At 39.7% G+C, this 22114-nt stretch overlaps 1 protein-coding gene across 1 annotated transcript in view; it reads right to left on the reverse strand.

Annotated features, from left to right (window-relative positions):
* LOC121517063 (ERC protein 2-like) overlaps window positions 1–22114 on the reverse strand; it is a 238706-nt gene that overhangs the window by 94385 nt on the left and 122207 nt on the right. Inside the window, exon 15 of the mRNA XM_041798572.1 lies at window positions 21904–22064. Coding sequence (XP_041654506.1) covers window positions 21904–22064 — 161 coding nt within the window. The remainder of the gene's footprint in view (window positions 1–21903; window positions 22065–22114) is intronic.

Genomic DNA, 22114 nt, shown 5'->3' on the forward strand with positions numbered 1-22114 from the left:
ACAGGAATACACACATTTGAAAAGACACATTTATCAGCTGCACACGCTCAGATAAACTTACGCTCAACATTGAAGACACGCAGGCAGTCATGCACTGTCACAAGTATACGCCGCTCTATAATCTGGGTAATTTGTACGTTGAAGCTGGTGTAGACAGATCATGCCTCTGGTACATTGAACCTGTTGTGTCATTGCATTTTCTTGTTCATCTGTTGGTCTGAATTCCCAATAGAGACATACCTCTACCTCTAAAGCATAGTACTTATGAATGTGTTTCGTGTAAAGAAGATGTATTGAAAAACTTGTGCTCTTGTTATAATAGCACTCCTTCTTGCTGGAAGGTCATGTGCGTGAGTTCGTATTTTTTACGAGGGTATGAAAACTGGAGCTGCAAGTAAAAATGCATGCACATGGATAGAAGCATGACTCTGTTAAAGTTTGTGCCTTGTAATCACAGCAGCAGAAATACACTCAAGTTTTGTGTTCCTTTCTTTCACCTGTCTTACTAGCTTCCTTTTACCTTTATTATATGTATACGTTTTAAAGAGGAACACATAAACACAGACGGAACTGCGATAACCGCCCAGCCAGTTCATGCTCCTGCACACCTGTGCGTGGATTCCAGCATACGTCTGGTTTTTAATAAAGAGTGCGCTGGTGGTGTGCAGTCAGATGCTGCTGACAGAGCCACTGATTTTCTGCATAGATAACACACTCGCACACAGCCGAGCCAGCTCCCGTGATAGATTACATCACAGTTATTTTAACAATGGCTTCCACACAGGAGGTTTTCTGGCTACGGTTACATACAGGAGTGAGTGCATGTGTGCATATGTGAGTGAATATGTAGTTTTGTTTTCAAGTGCTTGAATCATCATTCTGAGGTCACTTGGAAATAGTACTTTCAGTCTTATAATATACTCTGTTACCTCCAAATTCCACAACCATGGGCTACACTGTGATTTGCTCATGAAGGGCACAGTGTATGTATATTTAAATAGACAACCACTCTCAATGTGAAAGGCCCCTTCCACTGTTACTGACAAAATGAAGCTAAAAATCTATTTTTAAAAATCATGTAAAAACACTTCAGAGTTTCATATTTGTAGGACAGTACTGTATGTTTGTAGTTTTTAAATCCTAACCTTTGCTATTGGTGTTATGGTTGACACTTATTGTGTTTGAAAAAATTATTACTATGAAGTTTAATGGATATTTTAAATCTTTTTGATTTGTTTAAAGTACAATTATAATTCTCTCTCCAAAATGTAATGTATTTTACACACTAAAGTGTTCTATTTTTTTTCAAATGCGCATTTGCACACCTGTTATTATGTTTCATTTCAGCTTGAACCCTAGGAAGATTAGCTGTGCTCTATGGTAAAGCTAACAAGGATCCTAATCAAAAAAAATAAAAATAAAATAAACAAACAATAAAACGATAGGAGTATTTGTTACAAAACCATGACAAGGGAAGGAAAGTCACAGCAAAAATCAGAGACACTGGCGGTTTTTTAAACTGCCAACTACATACTACATAGGATACATAGTACAATACATAGTACGACACTGGATGTCTGGATGTTATCTGCATACAGAAGTTGCAGCTGATAAAGCTGATTTTGTACTATGCCAAATGCATTCTGAAGAGATGTGATTTTAAATGCAAGGGTGCACAGCAGTTAATAACATCATTATCAGCATAAACATGAAAAGAAGAGTTTGGCATTTTATATCCAAGGCAATTAAGGTATATGTAGTATAATTGTGGGCCCAGTACCCAACCCTTGTGGTACCCTCTTGTATATCTGTAGTAGGCCTACCTCTGAGCTAAACCCCTCTAACTGAATAGCATGGGTTCTGCCATTAAGATAGTTGGCAAGTTGGGCCTGGCTTACCTGGTTCTTGATCTTAGAAAACAGAGATAAATAAAAGAGCAGCTAATGGCCAACACTGCTATGGTGTAGCATTCACTAGAAAAAAAAGCTCCTAAGAGATTCTTTTGGATTTTCAGTGACCTACATAATAACTCAACAACAAAGTAAATTCACAGGCTTCTGATTCACATCACTGCACTGTGAATGTAAAGGAGTTAATGCTAACGCTAATGCTGCTTATGCTGTTGTTAATACACCCTATGCTGTTACCCATTTCAGACTCTGACTGGTTAGAGCTTTGCACAAGGTTATACAGGGCACAGCATTATACACGGCTATGAGAAGGTCCCGGTTCGCTTTCCTGGTAAGGGTCTTTTTGTGTGGATGTTCTCCCCGTGCATGCGCTGGTTCTTTCCAGGTACTCTGGCTTCCTCCCACTACCAAAAACATGCTCATTAGGTTAACTGGTGACTCTAAATTGGCCATAGGTGTGAATGTGAGTGTGCCTGGTTGTCTGTCTATAAGTCAGCCCTGCGATTGACTGGCGACCAGTCCAGGGTGTACACCGCCTCTCACCCAATGACAGCTGGAATAGGAAGGACAAGGTGCACTGGTCCATTACATAATGTGGATTTTTTTTCACAATCATTATGACAGGGGTATCAAAAAGAAAGAAGTGACAAGGGCATGCTGTTATTTTTCTTTAAAGACTGCTCTATATTCAAAAACTGGTTTTAAATTGCGATTTTTGCATGTTGCATGGTTTAAGATAGGTTTCAATGGGTTTTGGACATTGTATGGCTGCCATCTTGGCTAGGTCCCTCTTTTAAATGAGATTTTTGGTTTCAAGAGGACTTACAGGTAAAATAAAGTTTTTTTTTTTTTTTTTAAAGTGTCTAAAATATAGTTTTTCTGGATGTAAAAAAGTGGCAAAAATGAAAGGTAATTTAGGACAAATTCCCAATTTTTTTTGATGATAAAATTCCTATTATCAATGATCTTAGCATGAAAATACTATGGTAGAACTCCTAAGACAACAAAGTGAAATTGTCTGTGGTTCCTCTCTCATCATAAATGGGACAGAAAGAACTATAAGTTTGCGGCACAGATTTCTGTTTTTGGTCCGGCCTGTGGGTCGTTCACTGCATGTCATTCCCCACTCTCTCATCCCTGTTTCCAGATTGTTTATAGCATGTGTTTTTGTATATGTATATGTGTTTGTTTGTTTGTGAGTGCAGGGGAGGGTTTTTATGACTTAACTGTAGAGGAAGACAAGAGGCAGAGTTGGAGCAAAGGATGAGAAAGTAGGGAATGCCATGGTAAAGTGCCAAGGGTTGGAGTCTTACCTCGGCCAACATTATATTGAGCACACAAAAAAAGGTGAATTCCCGGGGCCTTGACTGATCCACATGGCATACAGAGTGATTGGCCATTTATAAGCAAATAGAAATACTAGCTGTGATTGTGTGTAAGGTCACAGTTCTGGGCCTGCTATGGCCTCTGCTCTGTCTCTACGCATTTGTAGATGTCTGTGCTTTAGGGTTAACACAGGGAAAAATTATGTGTGTTTTATCATGTCAATTTGGCTGTTAAATAGGAGTAAAAAAGTTTCTTAATTTGCCTTGAAATTTTACATGTTTATCTATTTTTTATCCTTATTTTCCTTTTGTAAAAGCATTGTTACATGGAGCCCAAACAAAAAAGTGGCACACATTGCCAACAACAGCGTCATTGTAGTTGTTTTTCATGTAACACATAAGAAACTGAAGTCTACATCACTTATAATTTAGAAAGATCGGGCTCATTTTACAGCTTTATTTTAATGATGTGTGCATTAAGAAGACCACCTTAGAGATGCAGAAGATGCTAAAAGACTGTGCTTGGAAGATTTAGGCAAACATACAACAATAATTTTGACATGAAAATCTATCCCTGCCACAGCACATCAACTTTAAAAGAGAGTACAGAGTATGTCAGGAATGCAAGTTAAAAATCAAGAAAGAAGTGTTTATAGCTCTTTCATCTGCAGTCAGACATACCAGGATGCTGCTTAGAAGTTCGGGGAAAAAAAATGCACACAAAACAGAGTTACTGACATGTCAGAGATTCTGCGTGCAGACAAATGCAAGCTTGAGTTTCTGTGTGTGCATGAATGAATTTAATGTTTATTCTGCATTTACTCTGTTTTTTCTAACGCGTCAGTGTGCTTGTGTGTTTACCATGAGCTGAGCTCCCCGACTGACATGTCAGGACACCGATTTTAGGAAACTGAGACACTAAAGGTCTAACAAACAAATCGTGCCAGGAGGAGGATCTAAACAATGTGCCGCAATTGCTTTATTACTCAGTGTTTGCCCTGGGTGTCATGTTACTGAAGCTTCAGTGTCATAAAAGACCTTTCTATGGTTCAGCTCTGTTTGTTAGTGTGTTAGCACTGGCAGAGTATCCCCTATGACTGGTTGTATTGGACATGCTCAAACAAAGCCAAACACACAACAGGAGCCGCGAGCAATTAAAGCCCACCATAGTGCATCACTTCTCTTAGAACAAACTCTGTTTCCTCTACGTCATTTATTATTGTCTTTCTCCTCTTACACATATTTCAAGCACTGAATGACAAATGGCCTCAATTCACAGGACACACACTCACATATCAAACTTTCGTATGCTCCTTCTGTGCTTGTATCCTTTGTGGCATCAGAGGCAATGATACTGTTTATATAAATGTCATCTTCAGGATTAAACGTTAACCTCTGTGGACAGAAAATCGCTGACTGGCATGGGAATGCCTGTAATGCTAGCAGGCAGTCTAATCCTTGGGATTAATACATATTAGGATGGTTAAGCAGAGAGCTGGGAGGTCTCTGGGTCTCATTTCATTCTTTTTATTAAGACAAATTTGTGTTGATATGCAACATGACAATACAACTACTTATTTTTCTTATGTAGTTTAAAACTCTGTATATGTTCTTCACTGTGGTTTTTAACTAATTTCTGCATCGTAAATGATCAAGACATCCTCTGATGGCACACAAAGGAGAGCCTTACAGAGTGATGGATCTCTGGAGCCTGAGTTGAGGGTGATATCTCACTGCCTGTGGCTTGGACTACAGACACAGTGAAGATCTGTTTCAAATCAATGGAAGAAAAACGGGTAAACCCAAACTGGGTCAACCTTTTTTCTCCCCCTGCAACCTCTCTCCCCCTCTCTTTGTCTTTCTCTCTCTTTGTCTTTTCATATTTGTGTGTAACTTTGGCCTTTTGTCACTACACACCTCAGAAGAGAGACGACTCTTTTGGCAAAGAGTGAAGGACAGAGAGAGCTGGAGCAGGGTTGCATAGTTAAAGTGTATGTTCGGGCAATGATTGTACCAGTTGTGCACTAATAAAGCTAATTATTACCGTATGGGAGGGGAGCAGATTTCTGAATTTCTCATTTTTTTCATGTCACATATTTAAGAAGGCATTTTTTTGCTGCCAGTTGGAATGAATAAAATGTCTAATGTGTTCTGATGACAGTGATACTGCCTTTCACATACAGTATGAACGTATTTAAGTGCATTTCTGTTGACTTATGTGTCCACATGTGCATCCATGCATCTTCTGAGAGCTAAAAACAATGACACAGTCCACACAAATCAGTGCGTATGTGAGCAGATTATAGTGCAGGTGGGTGCATTTCAGGCGAATTGCGCACCAATTTGAGTATTTGAGGGGACTGCATACCTAAGTGTGTTTGTCCTATGTGTGTAAACCTTTTGTAGTGCCTAGCTTAGCTCTCCTGTTACACATACACATGTTCTTTATGGGCTGGCTAATGGAGCCGAGCTCTTCCTGCCTCTGTGATGTGGTTTACGGTTGTTTGATGTGCTCAGGAATCCAGCATAGGAGAGCACCCCGAGCCGATCTTATCACATAAAAGCCCTCACGATGGAAGAAGACACTCAACTCTCTTTTTTAACTTAATAGAAATCTGTGGCCCAGCAAGGCTGTGTTTGTACTCGTGAGCAAGCGAGAGCCCGTGCATGTGCACACCATTTCTCTAATTCAATCGAGTGTGTAACCCAAGGCCAAACACACACATTTGATTTCAGTAAATGCTGAACCCGGAGACCTCTGGCTTGAATGGACCAGAGAAATGTCAGATATGCCAGTGTGCATTACACTGAGTGTGAATGTGGATGTGTAAATGCCTGTAATAGTGAGGGAGTGAAAAAAAATGACTTAAAGGGATATTTCAGTATTTTTGAAGCTGAGTCATATGAGGTATGTAGCAGTAGAAGGGGTATTAATCTCCAGTGATTTAAGTGAGCATCGATCTTTTAAGAAGGACTAGCTGGTTGTACCAGCAAGGAAGCTAGGCTATACAGCTAACAGATGAGTACAGTTTCACCCTGGAATTTGGCTAGTTTTTGGTAAAAATGGGCCACAAAACAATGTTGGCTCAAATGTACGCACTATCAAAATTTTTTTGAAACATTTTATTTTATATCCAGAAAGCCTCTTTGTTATTGTCACAAAGCAAGGACTAATACCACTGTTTATCCTTGAAGGGAGATTTAAAAGAAGTGAATTTATTACAAAATTAAGTTAAAGCTCGAGTATGTAACATTCAATGAGAGCCATGTAGAATCAACTCTGCTCCCCCTCCCTTCCTGTTCTTCTCCATATTTGAGCTCCGTAGCTCCGCCCCTCTTCTCACATACCTCCTCAAGGATGTGCATTTCCACTGAATAGAATACTGATGTTGGCAAAGCTCTCGTGGAGTCATTTTGTTCTGCCTTTCGACAGAAATCAATGGCTGTGTTACAGGCAAGAAAAAACTTTGTCTCAGCATAAACAAATTCTACATATGACTGAACATCGCTGGTAACTCCACCATGGTATCAACTTCTCACTGAGCTGAGAAGTGGAAGCTCACCTCCCACAGCAGCCAACAGGGACGCTCCCTCTGACCTAAGCCATGATTGGCTGTGAGTGCTAGCCTCCTCATTGGCTGGAGCATCGTCCCTCGTCCTGAGAGTGCAGCGCGAGGTGGCGTTGCAGAAGTGTGTTACTCTGTTATATAGCTTTAGTAACAAGACCCTGACAAGTTGTGTTGTTTTTGTGGGCATACAATACTAAACATACAGTGTTTAACAAATTTATTAGACCACCACCCAAAGTAAGGTTTATGCCACAGCTGCCCTAAATTAACAGCATTGGTAATTACCAAAATCATTTTTTATGTTTCTGCAATGGTTAATACACCAATATGTAGAAGCTCTTTAACCCGAATGATATTTTTAATGCTAAAATATAATTTTTATTGTTATCTATGAATTTTCAAATTTACTGATTTACAAAATAACTGAAAAAATAGTAAAGCACATTATTATTTCTTGATGAATATGTCAAATTATAGTTATTTACTTGCATTCCTGAAGAGAAAAATGAGTTTTAATGGTTGAATGTCATGCTTGATTATTTTCTGATTTCTCAGAGAAGCCCAGTGAGCCGGCTCAAATTTGGGTGTAAAAAGGTGAATTTAGTTTGAAATTCCTCATTCCTGTTCAAAATGCTAAAACGTTGAGAGCTCACTGAAAATGAAAGAGTCCGCATTAAAGCACTTCATGATGCTGGATGGTCTCAGACAAATATGACAGGTGGTCTAATAAATTTATTAAGCACTGTAAATTGCTTACTACAGCTTTAAAATGATCATAATTATGCCAGTCAGGAAGATCAGACATGAATGCAAGGTAAAAATGAGTGTATTATGTTGTGTAACACAAACAAAACCAAACCAGCAGGTGGAGGCCTGGGAGGGAGAGAGGATAGAGAGATGGAGCTACTTAAATACGCTGAGGCCTGATTAACTCAGGTGTTCATAGTTTATAGCTGGCATCTTTTGGGTACTTTGCCCAAAAGATGCCAGCCCCGCCCCTTTCTGGGGAGAACATTCCAGTAAATAGAAAAGATTGGGTCACAAGGGATTTAAAAGCTTAAAATTTGAAAAACCGTATGATTAAATGATTACTGGGAGCCAAAATCCAACGGCCAGGGAGATAAACAAATGAAGTAGGACTTTTATGTAATAAACTGACATCCGATACCTTAAATGTGTTGGATCTTAACACTTGAATAAAAATGACTTTTAATCGTGTTGTCACTACTGTTTTCTTACCTATCACCATTCTGAGAGCTTGTTTTCCTCCAAATAGGGGCATAGTCACATTGGAAAGCAGGAAGTAATATTGCTATGCTCTTTTCCATTCACTGATGTCCTTTCTGAGTCTGCTTATTGGCTGCTGAACCAGGAAACCAAGCCAACGAAACCCACACAAGCAGAGAAGAAAGGCCGTCACACTTGTAGGAGAGTAATCATTGTAATATTTATACAACTAGTTCCACCCTTAAATTAGTCATATAGCCAAAAGTAGTTTCAGGTTGGCTCAGTATTTGCACTGAGTTAAATACTAAATAAATATTTGACGGTGATTGGAGAGAAAAAGGGTTAAAAGATGCTTTCAATATTTGAAAAAATAAAATTTATGGTCACTAATCCTCTTGAGAAGAGTGTAATAATGACTGCCACAGGTAAAGCCACAGACGGATATGAAAGGATCCATTTCCACCTCAATCTCTGTAACCTCATCCCCTCTCCAAATACTTCATACCTCATGATATCCATTACTAAGAAAGTTCACAGAGGTTTGGTTGCAGTGTTGTTGTTCAAGCTTTGAATTATGCCTCTGATGTTGACTTGAATGACTTCAGACATAAACACACATGCATTCATGAATGGCCACATTCTTAATGATGAACACACACATTGTCTATACTCTGTTTAATCTACAACATTAAAATTGTGCCATTGTCTCTGCTCACACTCCCTCTAGTCATTCTTGTCTGCAGGAATCCTGAGTTGTTTGTTTAGTGGTGACCAGTCCTGTCTCTACGCAGTCTGTCCGCCCACATAAAGTCCTTTTTTCTGTTATTGATGCATGCTTTAAAGATGAAGCCTTACGCAGATTAAACTGTGGTTGCCATCTTGAATGGATGTGACGCTTGCACCAAATAAACTTTGGGTTTTGGGTTTAGGGTTTTGCATGTTTTTTTCCTCTTGACGTCTCTTTTCAGCAAGCTTTGCTTTTTCTTGGACATCAGCTCTGATATCGTAAAATTGAGACAGAGCTTTTATTGCACGGTTGTGAAATTTAACAATGTCTGTGTTGCTTGTGAATGGTAATTTCTCTCCGCAAACAAATAAGACAAATGTAGTTTTAGCTTTTAATGAGATTTGAAATCCTAGTGGTGAGTTTAAATCCAGTGACCCCTGCTTTCTCTTTTGATTTTACTTTTATTGTCTTCTTATTCTCTTTCCACCCTTCGCCTTTCATTTCCTTTTCTCCCTTTAACCTCTCATTTCTTCTTCTCTCCTTTCTTTTCCAGGATACCCACTGGCCCCCAAAGAGCAGTCATGTTTCCAATATGTCTCCATTTAGTGGAGACCAAACGAACAAGAGACGGGCCAAAACAAGAGCAGGAAAAATCATCACATAGCCACTGGCACAATCTGCTTATCTTTCACTGCTAATAGCTCTCATGCTATTCACATCATTTTACACATCCAAGCACACACCAATGCAAAGCCAAAAATCAAGTATGCACATGTTGTTCTCTGCACACAAACACCTTCAATGCACATTGCTGAGGATACAAAAGCTCATCCAAACTTGCTTGGGCTGTTTCCTGCCACTGCCGAGAAGAACATAATGATAATTACAGTTTGGGTCTACATCCCCGAATTAACCAGATCAGACAAACACACAATCCAAGAGTGCCAGGGGCGGCTGTTGTGTAAGCTGACTGGTGTGCAGTGTTGGAGCAGAGCTGGTGGTGGGAAGAGGCCCGTAGACTGTTGTTCTCGATTAAAACCTCCTGGGAACCATCTCAGCAAGACTGCGAGACGTGTGGGAGCAATAAAAGTCCAACAAAGAGTCAGAAAGATGAAGCTTTTACTGAGGGCTTCATGCAGAAATCTGTTGCTCTGATTGAGGAAAACTGGGTGAGAATGTTTAGAAATAAAACTTCAGAGACACAAAGAAAGCTCTGACATTGGGGCTTTTAAGTATTATTTTTTTCTAGGTGACATATGAAATGTAAGAAACAGACCCAGACAGATAAAGACATCAACAAACTGCGACCCAGATAGAGACAGACGGATGTAGCTGAAGAAGAGAAAAAAAGGAGTTGAGGTTCAGGTGTGTGCCAACCCGACTCTGAGGTGTTTACAGTGTGTGAATATGTGCCAGTAAGCACCACTGACTCACTTGTGTGGGTAAACCAGCATTTTCATGTGCCCATAATGGTAAACCATGAGGGCACTTCACCAAAGCCACTGTTTAAATGGCTGTTTTACATTGCAGCACTTTCAACCAGATATCACATACAGCTGCCTGCAAAACAACTCATTCCCTGCACTAAACTCAGTTAATAAACCTTAGTGTATTAATGTGCCACCTAAAGCTAGACAATAAGGGAACACAATCTTATTGCAATTTTCCCCCCAAAACCTGAATTGCAATTTAATATGCAATCTTTTATGAGCTCCTCATCTTGAGTATTTTTCAACAAACACAAGTAATATATCGCTCTTTATCATAACCAACACAATATTAGCTTGGTTAAACATAAACTGTTCATTCCTGCAAGCCAGGCCTATGTGTTGGAATGAAATTAGATGATTTAAGAATCAACATGAATTACATACTTTGATGTACTTTAATCACAGTAGTAAACTGACTGATTGGTTGAACTTACAGCCTTGTAAGTAGTCATCATGACATCATAACAAAGCTCTGCCAGAAAAGCGCGAGACAGTCTGGCTGCAGACTGTTTATCAGAGATGCTGTACATCTCTGAACGGAAATACAAGCTAAAACTTTAGAAAGACAATCACATTTAACTTCTATTTAAGGTTAGGGGAAGGGTTAGCAGTGTTTCCTACAGGACTGGAATCTATTTGTGGTGGTGTCGGGTTGGGGGGGGCACAACCCCCCCCCCCCACAAAAAAACAAAAAAAAAACAAAAACAAGGAGTTCAATTTGGATTTGAATCCTTTTGTTCCTGAAGAGTTTGCACCCTTTCTCGGGGCATTTTATTTTACTGGGCTTCCTAAAAAAATGTTCCAAAGTCTTTTCATATGGGATGTCCTCAGGATCAGGTCCATTTATGGATATTTTCAAGCAAGCGGCCAGGTGTTCTCCTTGCAGACAATTGCGGAGGTCTGTTTTCACCTAAGAATTAATTGAAAAGATAATAACTTTGTCAAACTGCACCAATAATCCAAAATCCACATAGTTATCACATAAGTATGGGCACTGACGTCTGTTCACTCTTTCGTGTGTTTCTTAAATGTCTACACCGTTTTGTAATACCTCCTGTGGTCCAGACTGTGTTGCCTCCTCTTCATGACAAGGCCTTTTCAGTTGCTGGAAATATTTTTCAATACTCTGTGGTCTGTGTGAATGAGTGAACATCCACGTCAGAGTTAATAACTAACGAGCAGAACCGCTATACGCACAGCGCGCCCTACCGGCGGCAGCAGCTCAACATGCCTTAAGTGGTTAGCCTGTTGGCTAACACTACAAACAGCATGAGTTAATGTCTATACACATGTTGAGCTTCCAGCTACGTTAATATAGAGACAGGTTAATATAATGATAAGAGATATGTTCAGGCTGTTCGGACTTCTGGACTTGTTTGCCCACATATTTTTACTGAGAGGTCATAATGATAATGTTACTTACATTAATGCTGCTACGTCTTCTTCTTCTTCAGACCAAGTGCATTAAGAAGTACGTCTTCTTCTTTGGTTTTATTGGCAGAGGCGATGCATACGCCACCTACTGTACCGGAGTTGTAACGACATGCTACATTCAAAGAGCAAGGGCGAACAGGTAGCGTCAAAATCTATTTGTGGCGGTCCGCCACAAATAAATGAATGTATGGGAAACACTGGTTAGGATACCAAAAGTTCAAAGTCAAAAACCTGACCTGCAAAACCTGATAATAAAACGTTACGTAACACTGAGTAAACAGTCTGCCAACAAGAAAACATTCTAGTGCAGCCAGCGTAGCTTACATAGCTCTCTTAGCTGTGTAATTACATAGATAACGTAGCTACATAGCTAACAGAGCTATGTAGCTATTATAGCAAAAGCTAAGCTCACAAAGAAGCTACATAAGGTATGTATTTTCGCTATGCTTGGCTAAGTTAGCTTTACCTGTGTTTGAAGCCCACATTGCTAAAGCAAACTTAGCAATGGATATTAGAGCTATGTAGCTAAAGCTCACAAAGCAGCGATGTAACCTACCTGGTAGGGTTGGGTATCATTTGGGTTTTTTCCAATAAAAGCCATCTGGATATCATAAATGATTTGCAGAAATATCTTTGTAAAGTGCCAGTTAAACACGGTATATAGAAGGAAACCAGTGCAACCTAACATATAAATCCCAACAATTTCATGACATATTTTGTGCCTTTCATTAGGTGGCAGGGTATCAAAATTAAGTATCAATATCTGTGTTGCAATTCGGTCCAGTAGGCATTGGTTGTGATGATACTGGTACCATGCTGGTACCGGTTTTGGATACTCATCTTTTCTATCTAGGTATGTTATCTATGTAGCTACATTAGCTTAAGCTACATTTGTTAAAGCTCACATTGCTAAAGCTAATTTAACTGTTACCAGTGTTTGCTAAGGGTAACTGATCTCTATTCATTAATATAACAACATGCCCACAGTAACTGCAAGAAAGTACAGGGGAACAAATGTCCACCTTTATAACCTTGAAAAAGGTAAATCAAAAACCCAGTTATGGCTGAACAATTAAAAAAATCTATCTGAGATTGACTCATATTAGAAACTTGCTATAGATTATTGTGTTGAAGGGAATAATCATTTTTATGTCATGGAATACTGAGCATAAAATCCTCTCTGCAAAAACAGTATTAAACTGGTATTTTGACATGCATTTCAGGTAAAAGAAATATTGATCTTCTGTGCTTTGAAAGTTGGAGTAGGCAATGTTACGATATAATCGAAATTAGTGCCACCTATCAGCATATCCTTCCATCTTCCTGAATTAAAATCTTCTCCTCACCTCCTTCCCTGACCTCCTCTTCCTTCTCCTCATTCCTGTTATGACCCTGAGGGCATGGCCATCGTTAAAAAGGCAGTCACTGCTAACCTCTTGGTCCTGTGTCCTGGGCTGCCTTTTTTTTACGACTGCAGGCCCCACCTCATCAATTGCCTGCTCACACACGCACTTTAATGTTCTAGCACAAAAACACACACATACACAAGACTTCCAATCAATTAGTCTTGAGATCTAAACAAGCAGGCTAACTTTGGGGGTGTTAGTCTCCCTAAGGCCAATCAGATTGGGTTTTCCCGGGACTTCTACACCAGCCAAATGACGCTAATTAGATCTGTGTGTTTGTGTATGTGCATGGCTATGTGTGTTTGTGACTGACACTAATTAGCAAGGCTAGTGCACCTACTTCCTCAAGACCATTTCCTGTGATAGTAATTATTAGGTATGTGTGATAAATTCCAGGCTTTCTTCCAGCCATCCAGAGATAGAACAAGAGAAAAACAGACAAGAGAGGCAGGGAGAGTTCCTGATACTGAGAGGATGACAAAGAGGTCAGTGTTAAAAGAATAATGGAGGAAAATCAGAAGAGACAATGAAAGAATTATTTCACCCGAGAGACATGAACTATTTCTTAGCTGAATGGTGAGAGCAGCTTCCACAATCAAGATCTTCTAGTTTCCCACTTGACATAACGCATGATCTTCCTCAGTTGTCAATCACTGCATTATTTTTTGTTTTTCTGTGTCACATTCCCCTCATCTTCTTTATGTCAATCTTTAGTTTAAGATAAGAAGTCCTTTCTTTCTCTGGAGAAACTCCTCAATCTCTGTCTCTCAGCTTAACTAAACACTCACATACATTACTATCCTCCCCAGTTTAGACAAAGAATTTTCAGTGTCGATGGATCTTTCAGTTCTACATCAACTTCATGAGACTGTTCAAGTCTTCTGGCCACTTCAGCATTGACATAAGGAGACTATGTCATTTCTTATATCCACTAAGGGAGCGTTGCATCTGCGTATCCATTTAACATTGCTGTTGGCTCTTGTCGGTTCTTTTGGAAGATATCGGTACATTGGTAACTTTTGTGGAATGCTTCATTATCAGTAGCCAATTTTGCATCAGTATTAAGTGGGCAACCAAGTAACTGCTGTTTAAGAGGGAAGGGTTTTTAATGGGCATAAAAAAGTCACATGCTGGACACACTGCTCCAGGTGACAAGAAAGTTTGACAGGGGAAAGAAAGCAAATGACACAAATTAGGAATCAACGGTGAGAGGGGAAAGTTAGTATATTATAGCTTCAGGTAGATCTGTGCACTGCAGTTGTCATCAGAAAACTTCCACATGGATTGGCTATGATCACTATGGACCTCCTACTTCATATCTAGCCAGAAAAAGGGAGACAAGACTCCTGACAAGTCTTTTACTAAGCTAAGAGGCTAGCCATGCCCATCGGTCAGCATTTCTCCTTTTTGTCATAAACAAGCTTTTAATGAAAAGGTGATATACTCCTAAGCACATAAGCCTTGTGGGAAGGGAGTAATGTTGTACCAATCTCAAACAAGCTGTTTCTATGAGCTGACTCCATGATATGTTATGTTGATATGATATGTTTGAGAGCCAGTTTCTTTTCTTGGAAGCCCAAGTGGTACCCTTTTTGGAGATGATAAACTGGCTCCTATCACTAGAATTGTTCCGATTTCGATACCTGTATCAGATTAATGTCCAATAGTGCTGAAAATGCAAGTGTTAGTAATAGCGAGTACATGTGTTTATGCGCCAATCTGATACAGTTGTGTTTAACTTTATATTTTGCTTCATTTAACCATGCTATATGTTAGTGTTATCAATCAGTTCTTCGCTGCTGGAGAAACACTGCACACACAAACTACATTTTTTTTGAGCAGCAAAGAAAGACCAAACAAAAGAGAAAAAACCCTACAGCAGCACAATTTGAAGGAAGCCTGACATTCATTATTCTCTGTGTGTATTTATTAAAACCAACCAATGGAAGGCTCATGACATCATACTGTGTCAAACTGCAACACAGATCAATATGGAGACCACATGATTAGAATGTAATGAATGTGGTGCAAACTAACTCTAAGTATTGTCTGACTACTCCTTCAGGCTTTGGAATGAGGCTTTCAACCCATGTGTGCCACTGTTATTCTATTTTTTTTTTTTACTTTTTGCCTGAATGTGGTACTTCATACATTTTTCTGCATTTTGAATAGTTGGCAGAGCCATAAACAGAAAAAGCGCTGATATTTTGAAAGCCCTTTTCTATGCGGAAATCAAATAATGTCATCAGCAAACAACCAATTTCTACAACCAATAGATTTGCTGATGTCTCTGAAATCCTCAATTTTCTGAGAAAGAACCCAGCAGTTAACTTACTGTAGAGTCTATGTTTATCCGTGTGCAACATTTTAAAATCTTTAGACAGGATTTGTACAAGACATTAAACATTGCGTTCATGCTCTCTTGGCAGGCAAATTCTTGTCAAACACCTCAAGTGGACAAAATGAAATATGAACTACTAAATGGCTATGATAGATGAACTGCTTTGACTGATACAGGAACAGCCAAACCTGAAAAAAAAAAACAGTTTGTTGTGGAATGTATTCCATTAAAGTTACATGGACCTAACTTTCAAAACAGCGCAACACCAAAATCAAACTTAACATGTTTGTCCGTGAATGTTTGACGCTCACTGTATGGCATCAGGGCAGGAGTCTGTCATTACTGTACAGAACTGAACAAGACCTAGAAGCAGGGATTTCCATGTCATGAAGCACTCTATTGACCAAAAACCTCAAAGGAGGAGTACTAGGAGGGTGGAGCATGCCTCGGCCCTGACATAATAACACACCTACGGGCCCGACACCCGACACACATGTCGAAGGTAAACACATATGTCAGAGGGCACTGGAGCACAGACAGACATGATGAATGGCCTGAAGTTCCCACGAGGCGACACACATACAAACCTGGTCGCTGAGAGAGGAAGGTGATGTGTGGTCAGCCCCTCCTCATCACAGCAGCACAGAGAATCCCATTCACATGCAGCGCCAAGTAATGTCTCATCATTACTTATCACAACAATGGCACTGTAACACCATACTTGTCTGTATATGAATGAGTGTGTGGACACTGATCTGCTCACGGGAGAAGTATGTATATATCTAAATAAAATTTTAAAGCCCTGCAAGTACAACTAATCCTCCTTTGTTGAATTTAAAAATGTGCTTCAATGAAAGTGTGTGCACATGATGAAAATGTGTGTCACCATCTTTTTTTTGTCCAGGTCCCTCAGAGAGATCACTGAGCAGGGACATGACCTTGCCAGTACAGCTGGTCTCTCAGTGTGTTTAGTCAGAGTAACCATGGCAACGGCTCTGTGCAGACAGGATGTCTATGTTGGGGATTTTTAAAAGTCATAACGCTGCAACTGCTCTAAGCTTTGTTATGCTGTGGATTACTGTAACTAGCCAACAAATGGATACATGAACACTGTTCAGGGACACAGTCTAATTTTAGGGCTACAGTATATTAGCTAATAGATTTCCATTCCTTTCATGACTTTGAGAGGGTGCTGTTGACTTTTAGGAAACAGAAAAATTCTGCCTCAAATGGAGCCCTTTTTTAAATTTACTTTTGTTTTTTATTGGTGTTGAAAAAGCATGGTTTTATCCATTATGACAAAGTATCTTTATCTTTTACTAAAATTATTATTTTTTTGTCTAAGATGGAGATCGAACAGTGAACAGCAGTTTACAGTGTAAATCTTTCTTTCTTTCTCCTGTTCTTTGCTCCAACAATTCCTCCATCATTTTTTTACATCCATCTTGAGTTCCCCATTAATAACTCCCTCTCTTACACATCCCTTATTGTCCATCTTCTCCCTCCCAAAGTTTGTCATAAACTTTATTTCTATATCTCTTGATATTCTTAATTTAAAATCTCTCAAATCTCTCTTTGCTGCTTTTTTATGCCTGTTTGTTATTTTCCATTTCTAACGTGTAAACAGAGATAATAAAAGATGCATCATTACTGTCTACAGGAGGATCAAATTAAAAATAAACCTCTGTGGCATTGCGCTGTTTAGAATTATAATCTGTAGAAATATTTTAGTGTTATCTTCTAAAAATGTTACACATAATTTCTCTATTGTGCATCTACACCCCCTGACCCTTGAGTTGTTTAATGTCTAGTTCCTCTGGCGGCCATCTGTGCATGTTTTTTTGTGTATGTGAATACTGTACAGTATGTCAGAAACTCAATCTGGTGTGAGGTGACAGAGCAGACCCACTTTGCTCCTTATACATCAAGAATTCAGCCCCATATCTGTAAGGGACAAATTTGAAAATGCACTCTCTCTCACTCCCCTTCCTCACACATACACATGCATTACAAGCTAGGAAACCCAGCATGCAATGAGAGGATATTGAAAATGATTTTTCCCCCTCTTGTCTCTTTCATTAACAGTGTTGAAAAGCCAAGAGTCTGTTCTCTCTCTCTCCCTCTGACTTGTGCACATACACACACATTAAAGACACAAAGAGAGAGCTCTCTAGTTCACTGGGGAACGTGCCTCACATGGTTTGCTTCAGCTGGTCTTCTTGACAAATGCCACATTACAGCGGAGAGAAGGAGAAACTTGGCATGCTATCAAACTTCTCTCATGATTTCTCAGATTTGAAATACTTGAGTTTGTGTAGCCCCTCTGCTCCTTCCTCCCCTCCCTCTCATTCTTTTTCTGTCTACCCCCCTCCTCTGTCTTATTACCTCTCTTTCTCTGCCTTATCTTTCCTGTTTAGCTAACTTGGACCAGAGCTCTACTGTTGGAATTCTAACCCCTTTCTAAAGCAGAGTTTGCGTAAGTGTGTGCATGTCGGACTGATTATACCAAGGTTGTGTGTACATTCTGCATGCATATCTTTGTGGCTTATTCAGATGTAAGTCAAGTCTCAAAAAGCTTCCCCCTCGCAATTCAACAGTCCTTTAATCCTCATCATCAGTGACCCTAAACCCCACTGCCCCTGACCTCTTCATACATACAGAGAATCTGACGAATAAGAGACCACACAGACTCATGCCCCATGTGCCCTCTCTATTGGCTCTTACCAGCAAAGACCTGCATTCAACACAAAGGTACGTGACCCCATGGACTGTGTTTCTGTTTATGTCAACCAACCATCACACTGACCTTCTACCTTTGACAATTTTCTGATTGTTGCATAGCTGAAGACTAGGACCAGTAACGTACATAGTAACATCATATGCCAGGTCTGTGAATGTGCTCCTAATTTCATGTGCACACCTAGAAGCACAAACATCGTCTGTAACATGTGTAACACATTTGCTCCTCTAAACAACCTTCCATTGCTGTTATAGTGTGGATGGTGGGAATTAGAAAAGACAAGGAAGATGGTTTGTATCAAAGGTGTGAGTATGTGCAAATCACTGACTGTATAAAATTGAGCGTAAAGCGTTAGTTCAGGCAGGCCACGGAGTGAAGTGCTGCCATAATTGAGAGCTGATCCCACACAAGCCCTCATCAGCTCATAGCCAGCTGATTTGCTCTGAGCACTTCATTGGCTAATGGCTCTCATGCTGCCATATTTACACTGCTCTTGCCTGACTATGCTCTACCACCGTCCCTGCAAGCTGCTCTTGCAACACTCCTCCACCCCAGCTCCTCCTTAGTTCTGATGTTCTGATATGCTCTGGGGTTTTTGCTGCTTCACTCCCTGCCTCAGGCTTTCCTTATCACTATAAGAAGAGCAGGATCCTGCACAGTTCCTGCTGCATGTTTTCCACATAGGCTTGTGGAAGTCAAACACAAATAACAGCAATAAATGCTAATAAATAACCACTAATAAATTAATATTCATAGCCGCAATCATGTGTGTTTCTTGACAAAGTGGTCCTGACTAAAACATGTATGTAGTCTCAGTAATATTATCCACTAAGCTTTGAAGAGACATCATGAAACCAAATGACGGCAGTCACCATATTAAATAACCTGACTCCAACTTACTTTAGGCTAAGCTAAAAAAACATAGTTGAGGTCACAGTATTGTTACCTGATAACAGATACAATGTGCCAACCAGCCACTCAAAGCAGCCGCGCCCCTAATTAAGTCTAATTATATATAACCTCAGCCTTAAGGGCTTTCTTTTCTCTGGTAACAGCCTGAATTTCAAAGAACTCCTCATTGATTATTTAAAGTTGGCTCATATAATGTTGGCAAAGGGCATTTCCCTCTGTAGTGTCAGTCAGGTCGGTTTATGGTGTTATGTGTGCTTATTTGCTTTTATTCCAAGAAATCACAAAGAAAATGTGAAAACGATGTAAAAGAACCCAGTCAGAGCAGTAGCAGCAGTTTTACGCCTTGAAACTGTCCCCCAGAAAGTGTACGGTTAGTTTCTCAACAACCTTTGTTGTTTGGAACATATCAGAAGTCTGGCTCCTTACTGATTTTGGTAGATCACTGGGGGAGAAGAAACATCTACAAGTATGGTGATGTTCCAGAAAACTTTTCTAGTATTGTCAATCTGAAAGCAACAAAGAATAGACTAAACATTGGTATAGGCTGATATCGGCCCTGTCCGCAAACACTGGCCATCTGCAAAATGATGTGGCATGAACAGATACAAGATCAATTTCATACCAGCATCTGGTATATCTAGCTGAATCAATGAGTCAGTCTTTCTTAGTATAGTGCCAATTCATAACCAAAGTTATCTCAAGACACTTGACAAAGAGGGCAGGCCTGGATCGTACTCTCTGTTGTGGCCTATTATAACAAAGACCATTGTTAATCTTTAATATTACAACAAAGACTGTATCCTATTATAATGCAGACCAGTGTTAATCACCATGAGCACAGCACTAAAAGTATTAAGCCCAGTTACAGTGGCAACAAAAACTTTCCCTATTAAACAAGCAGGACTGTCGAGCAGATCAGATTTATGTTGACAGCTCTCTGCTGAAGCTGTGCTGGGGTTGAAGAGGGCTGAAGGAGGGGTAGGAGTGGAGAATAGCAGGAAGAGGAGAGAGACGAGAGAAACAACAAAATGCCAATTGAAAGACAAATTAATGGCATAAATGTATCTACCATTTAGTAGGAAATTACTATACATTATTGATGATGGTAGCAAAATCTGAAAACTTAGCTGTAACGGCTTTGATTAATAGAAAACAGAAAAAAAACCCAATGTAGTATTTTAATTACGTGCCAGGATGGTACTGAAATAGAGATATTTATTACAGGGCATAAGAAGGAATAGCAGTTAAAAAAACTTTGATCCATTTTCATGGTCAAATGTTAGGAAGTATGTTGGTGTAATTGGAGTCTTACACCAAAAGAAGTGATGAAAAAGACATAGGACTTGGCATAGACTACAATGTTATATCAAACATTGGTATCTGACCCCTTTTTTTCCCCATCAGCCCATCTCTAATTTTCAAATGAGAGTGCTGTGAGTGCAACAACAAATATCAGCTGACACCCAGGGCCCTTTTGCACCAAATACTGAGCAATGAAAACACTGTACTGCCTTTTGATAGAAAATTAGCACTGCAAAAACTATAAAAACTGATGTACTATAAAAACTTTAACCCCAGGACAGTTTTTACAGATCTGTAAATAAATGAGGTATCAAGACCAAAACCTTTCCTGTATGTGAACATGTTCATTTCTGCTGTTGAAACAGGCACTTTAATATAGTTGTTAATGGTGTAGTTCTTTATAAACTATTTTGGGGCTTTTTGTCTTTATCAGGTAGGACAGCTGTAGAGAAACAGGAAATATGGGAAGAAAGAGCAGGGAAAAAACATACACCAATCAGTGCCAGGACCAGGAATCAGTCCTATAACAGTGTGTTGAGGACCTGCGCCACTGTATACGGGAATCTGCTCTACCAGTTGAGCTAAACCTTCATTTTTTCAACTCAGAGGCTGCCGTTTACTGCAAATGTAAAAGATAACAGTGCATATCCATTTGTTCTAGGCAAAAACAAACACATACACACATTCTTTAAGAGTTTGTGTGATCAGAGGGGCTTGTGAGGTGCAATGGATTTTAAAAGTTGTGTTTTTAATACATATGTGCCAGCCAACCCTTTTGTACTGCGGTAACTGGCTGACATTAAAGGCATTTCTCTGTAGCACATGACACGCAGATATGTGGCTCCTTCAATCAGAGCTCTTAAAGCAAACACACATGTAGCTGCTCCACCTACAGATCACTGAGCTCACTTACACATTCATACAAACCCGCTGATGCACACATGAACATAGAAATGCAGCCTGCAATGCAAATGTTTTTCCAAAGTTACCTCTTTCATAACTTTCCCTGTCACACTCAGGTGTATAAATGAATAGAACTTCCGCTTCACAGACATAAGTATGACCAGCTTCTTATAAACAGCCACACCACCTGAACTCAATAAATGTACCTTTTTACAAGACATATATAGACATCACTGACCCTGCTTCAAGCACACCTCAGCTCTGATATCTATATAACACTCATACACTCATGCACAGGGGAACAGGTGAGCAGGTAAACATAGAAGTACAGTATGCTGCTGTGCAGGGTAATGAAAATGCACCCGATGAAAAGCTGAGCCAATCATTGTAATGTTTATAAAAATCCCCAATCATTAACTTATATGGGCTGGGTGTTGAGTCACAACCACAAACACTTGTGGTTTGTTTTTCCTGACAGTTTGTCTTCAAGTGATGCCAGAAACAGTTGCTTTGCATTTCACAACAAGCAGATGTAGTTTAAAGTATTCTCAGCACTGAGGTATTCTAAAGTCCCTCTATACATATCAAAATATACAAAAATAGGGTATGACACTAACTTCATCTCCAGAATCTCCTCAAGCTGTTTGCGTCTCTCTTGGCGAAGACTGTTAAGGTGTCCGTCTCTCTCGTGCAAGGACTGCTGGGTGGAGGACAGGTGGAGCTTGGTGGCGTCAAGCTCCTGACGGGTCTTCTCCAAAGCCCCCATTAGCTCCTCCAACTGTTCAAGGAAAAACAAACATTTCAACATTTTAAAGAGTTGAAACATTT

Source organism: Cheilinus undulatus, linkage group 11 (assembly GCF_018320785.1).
Source record: "Cheilinus undulatus linkage group 11, ASM1832078v1, whole genome shotgun sequence".
NCBI classification, from domain to species: domain Eukaryota; kingdom Metazoa; phylum Chordata; class Actinopteri; order Labriformes; family Labridae; genus Cheilinus; species Cheilinus undulatus.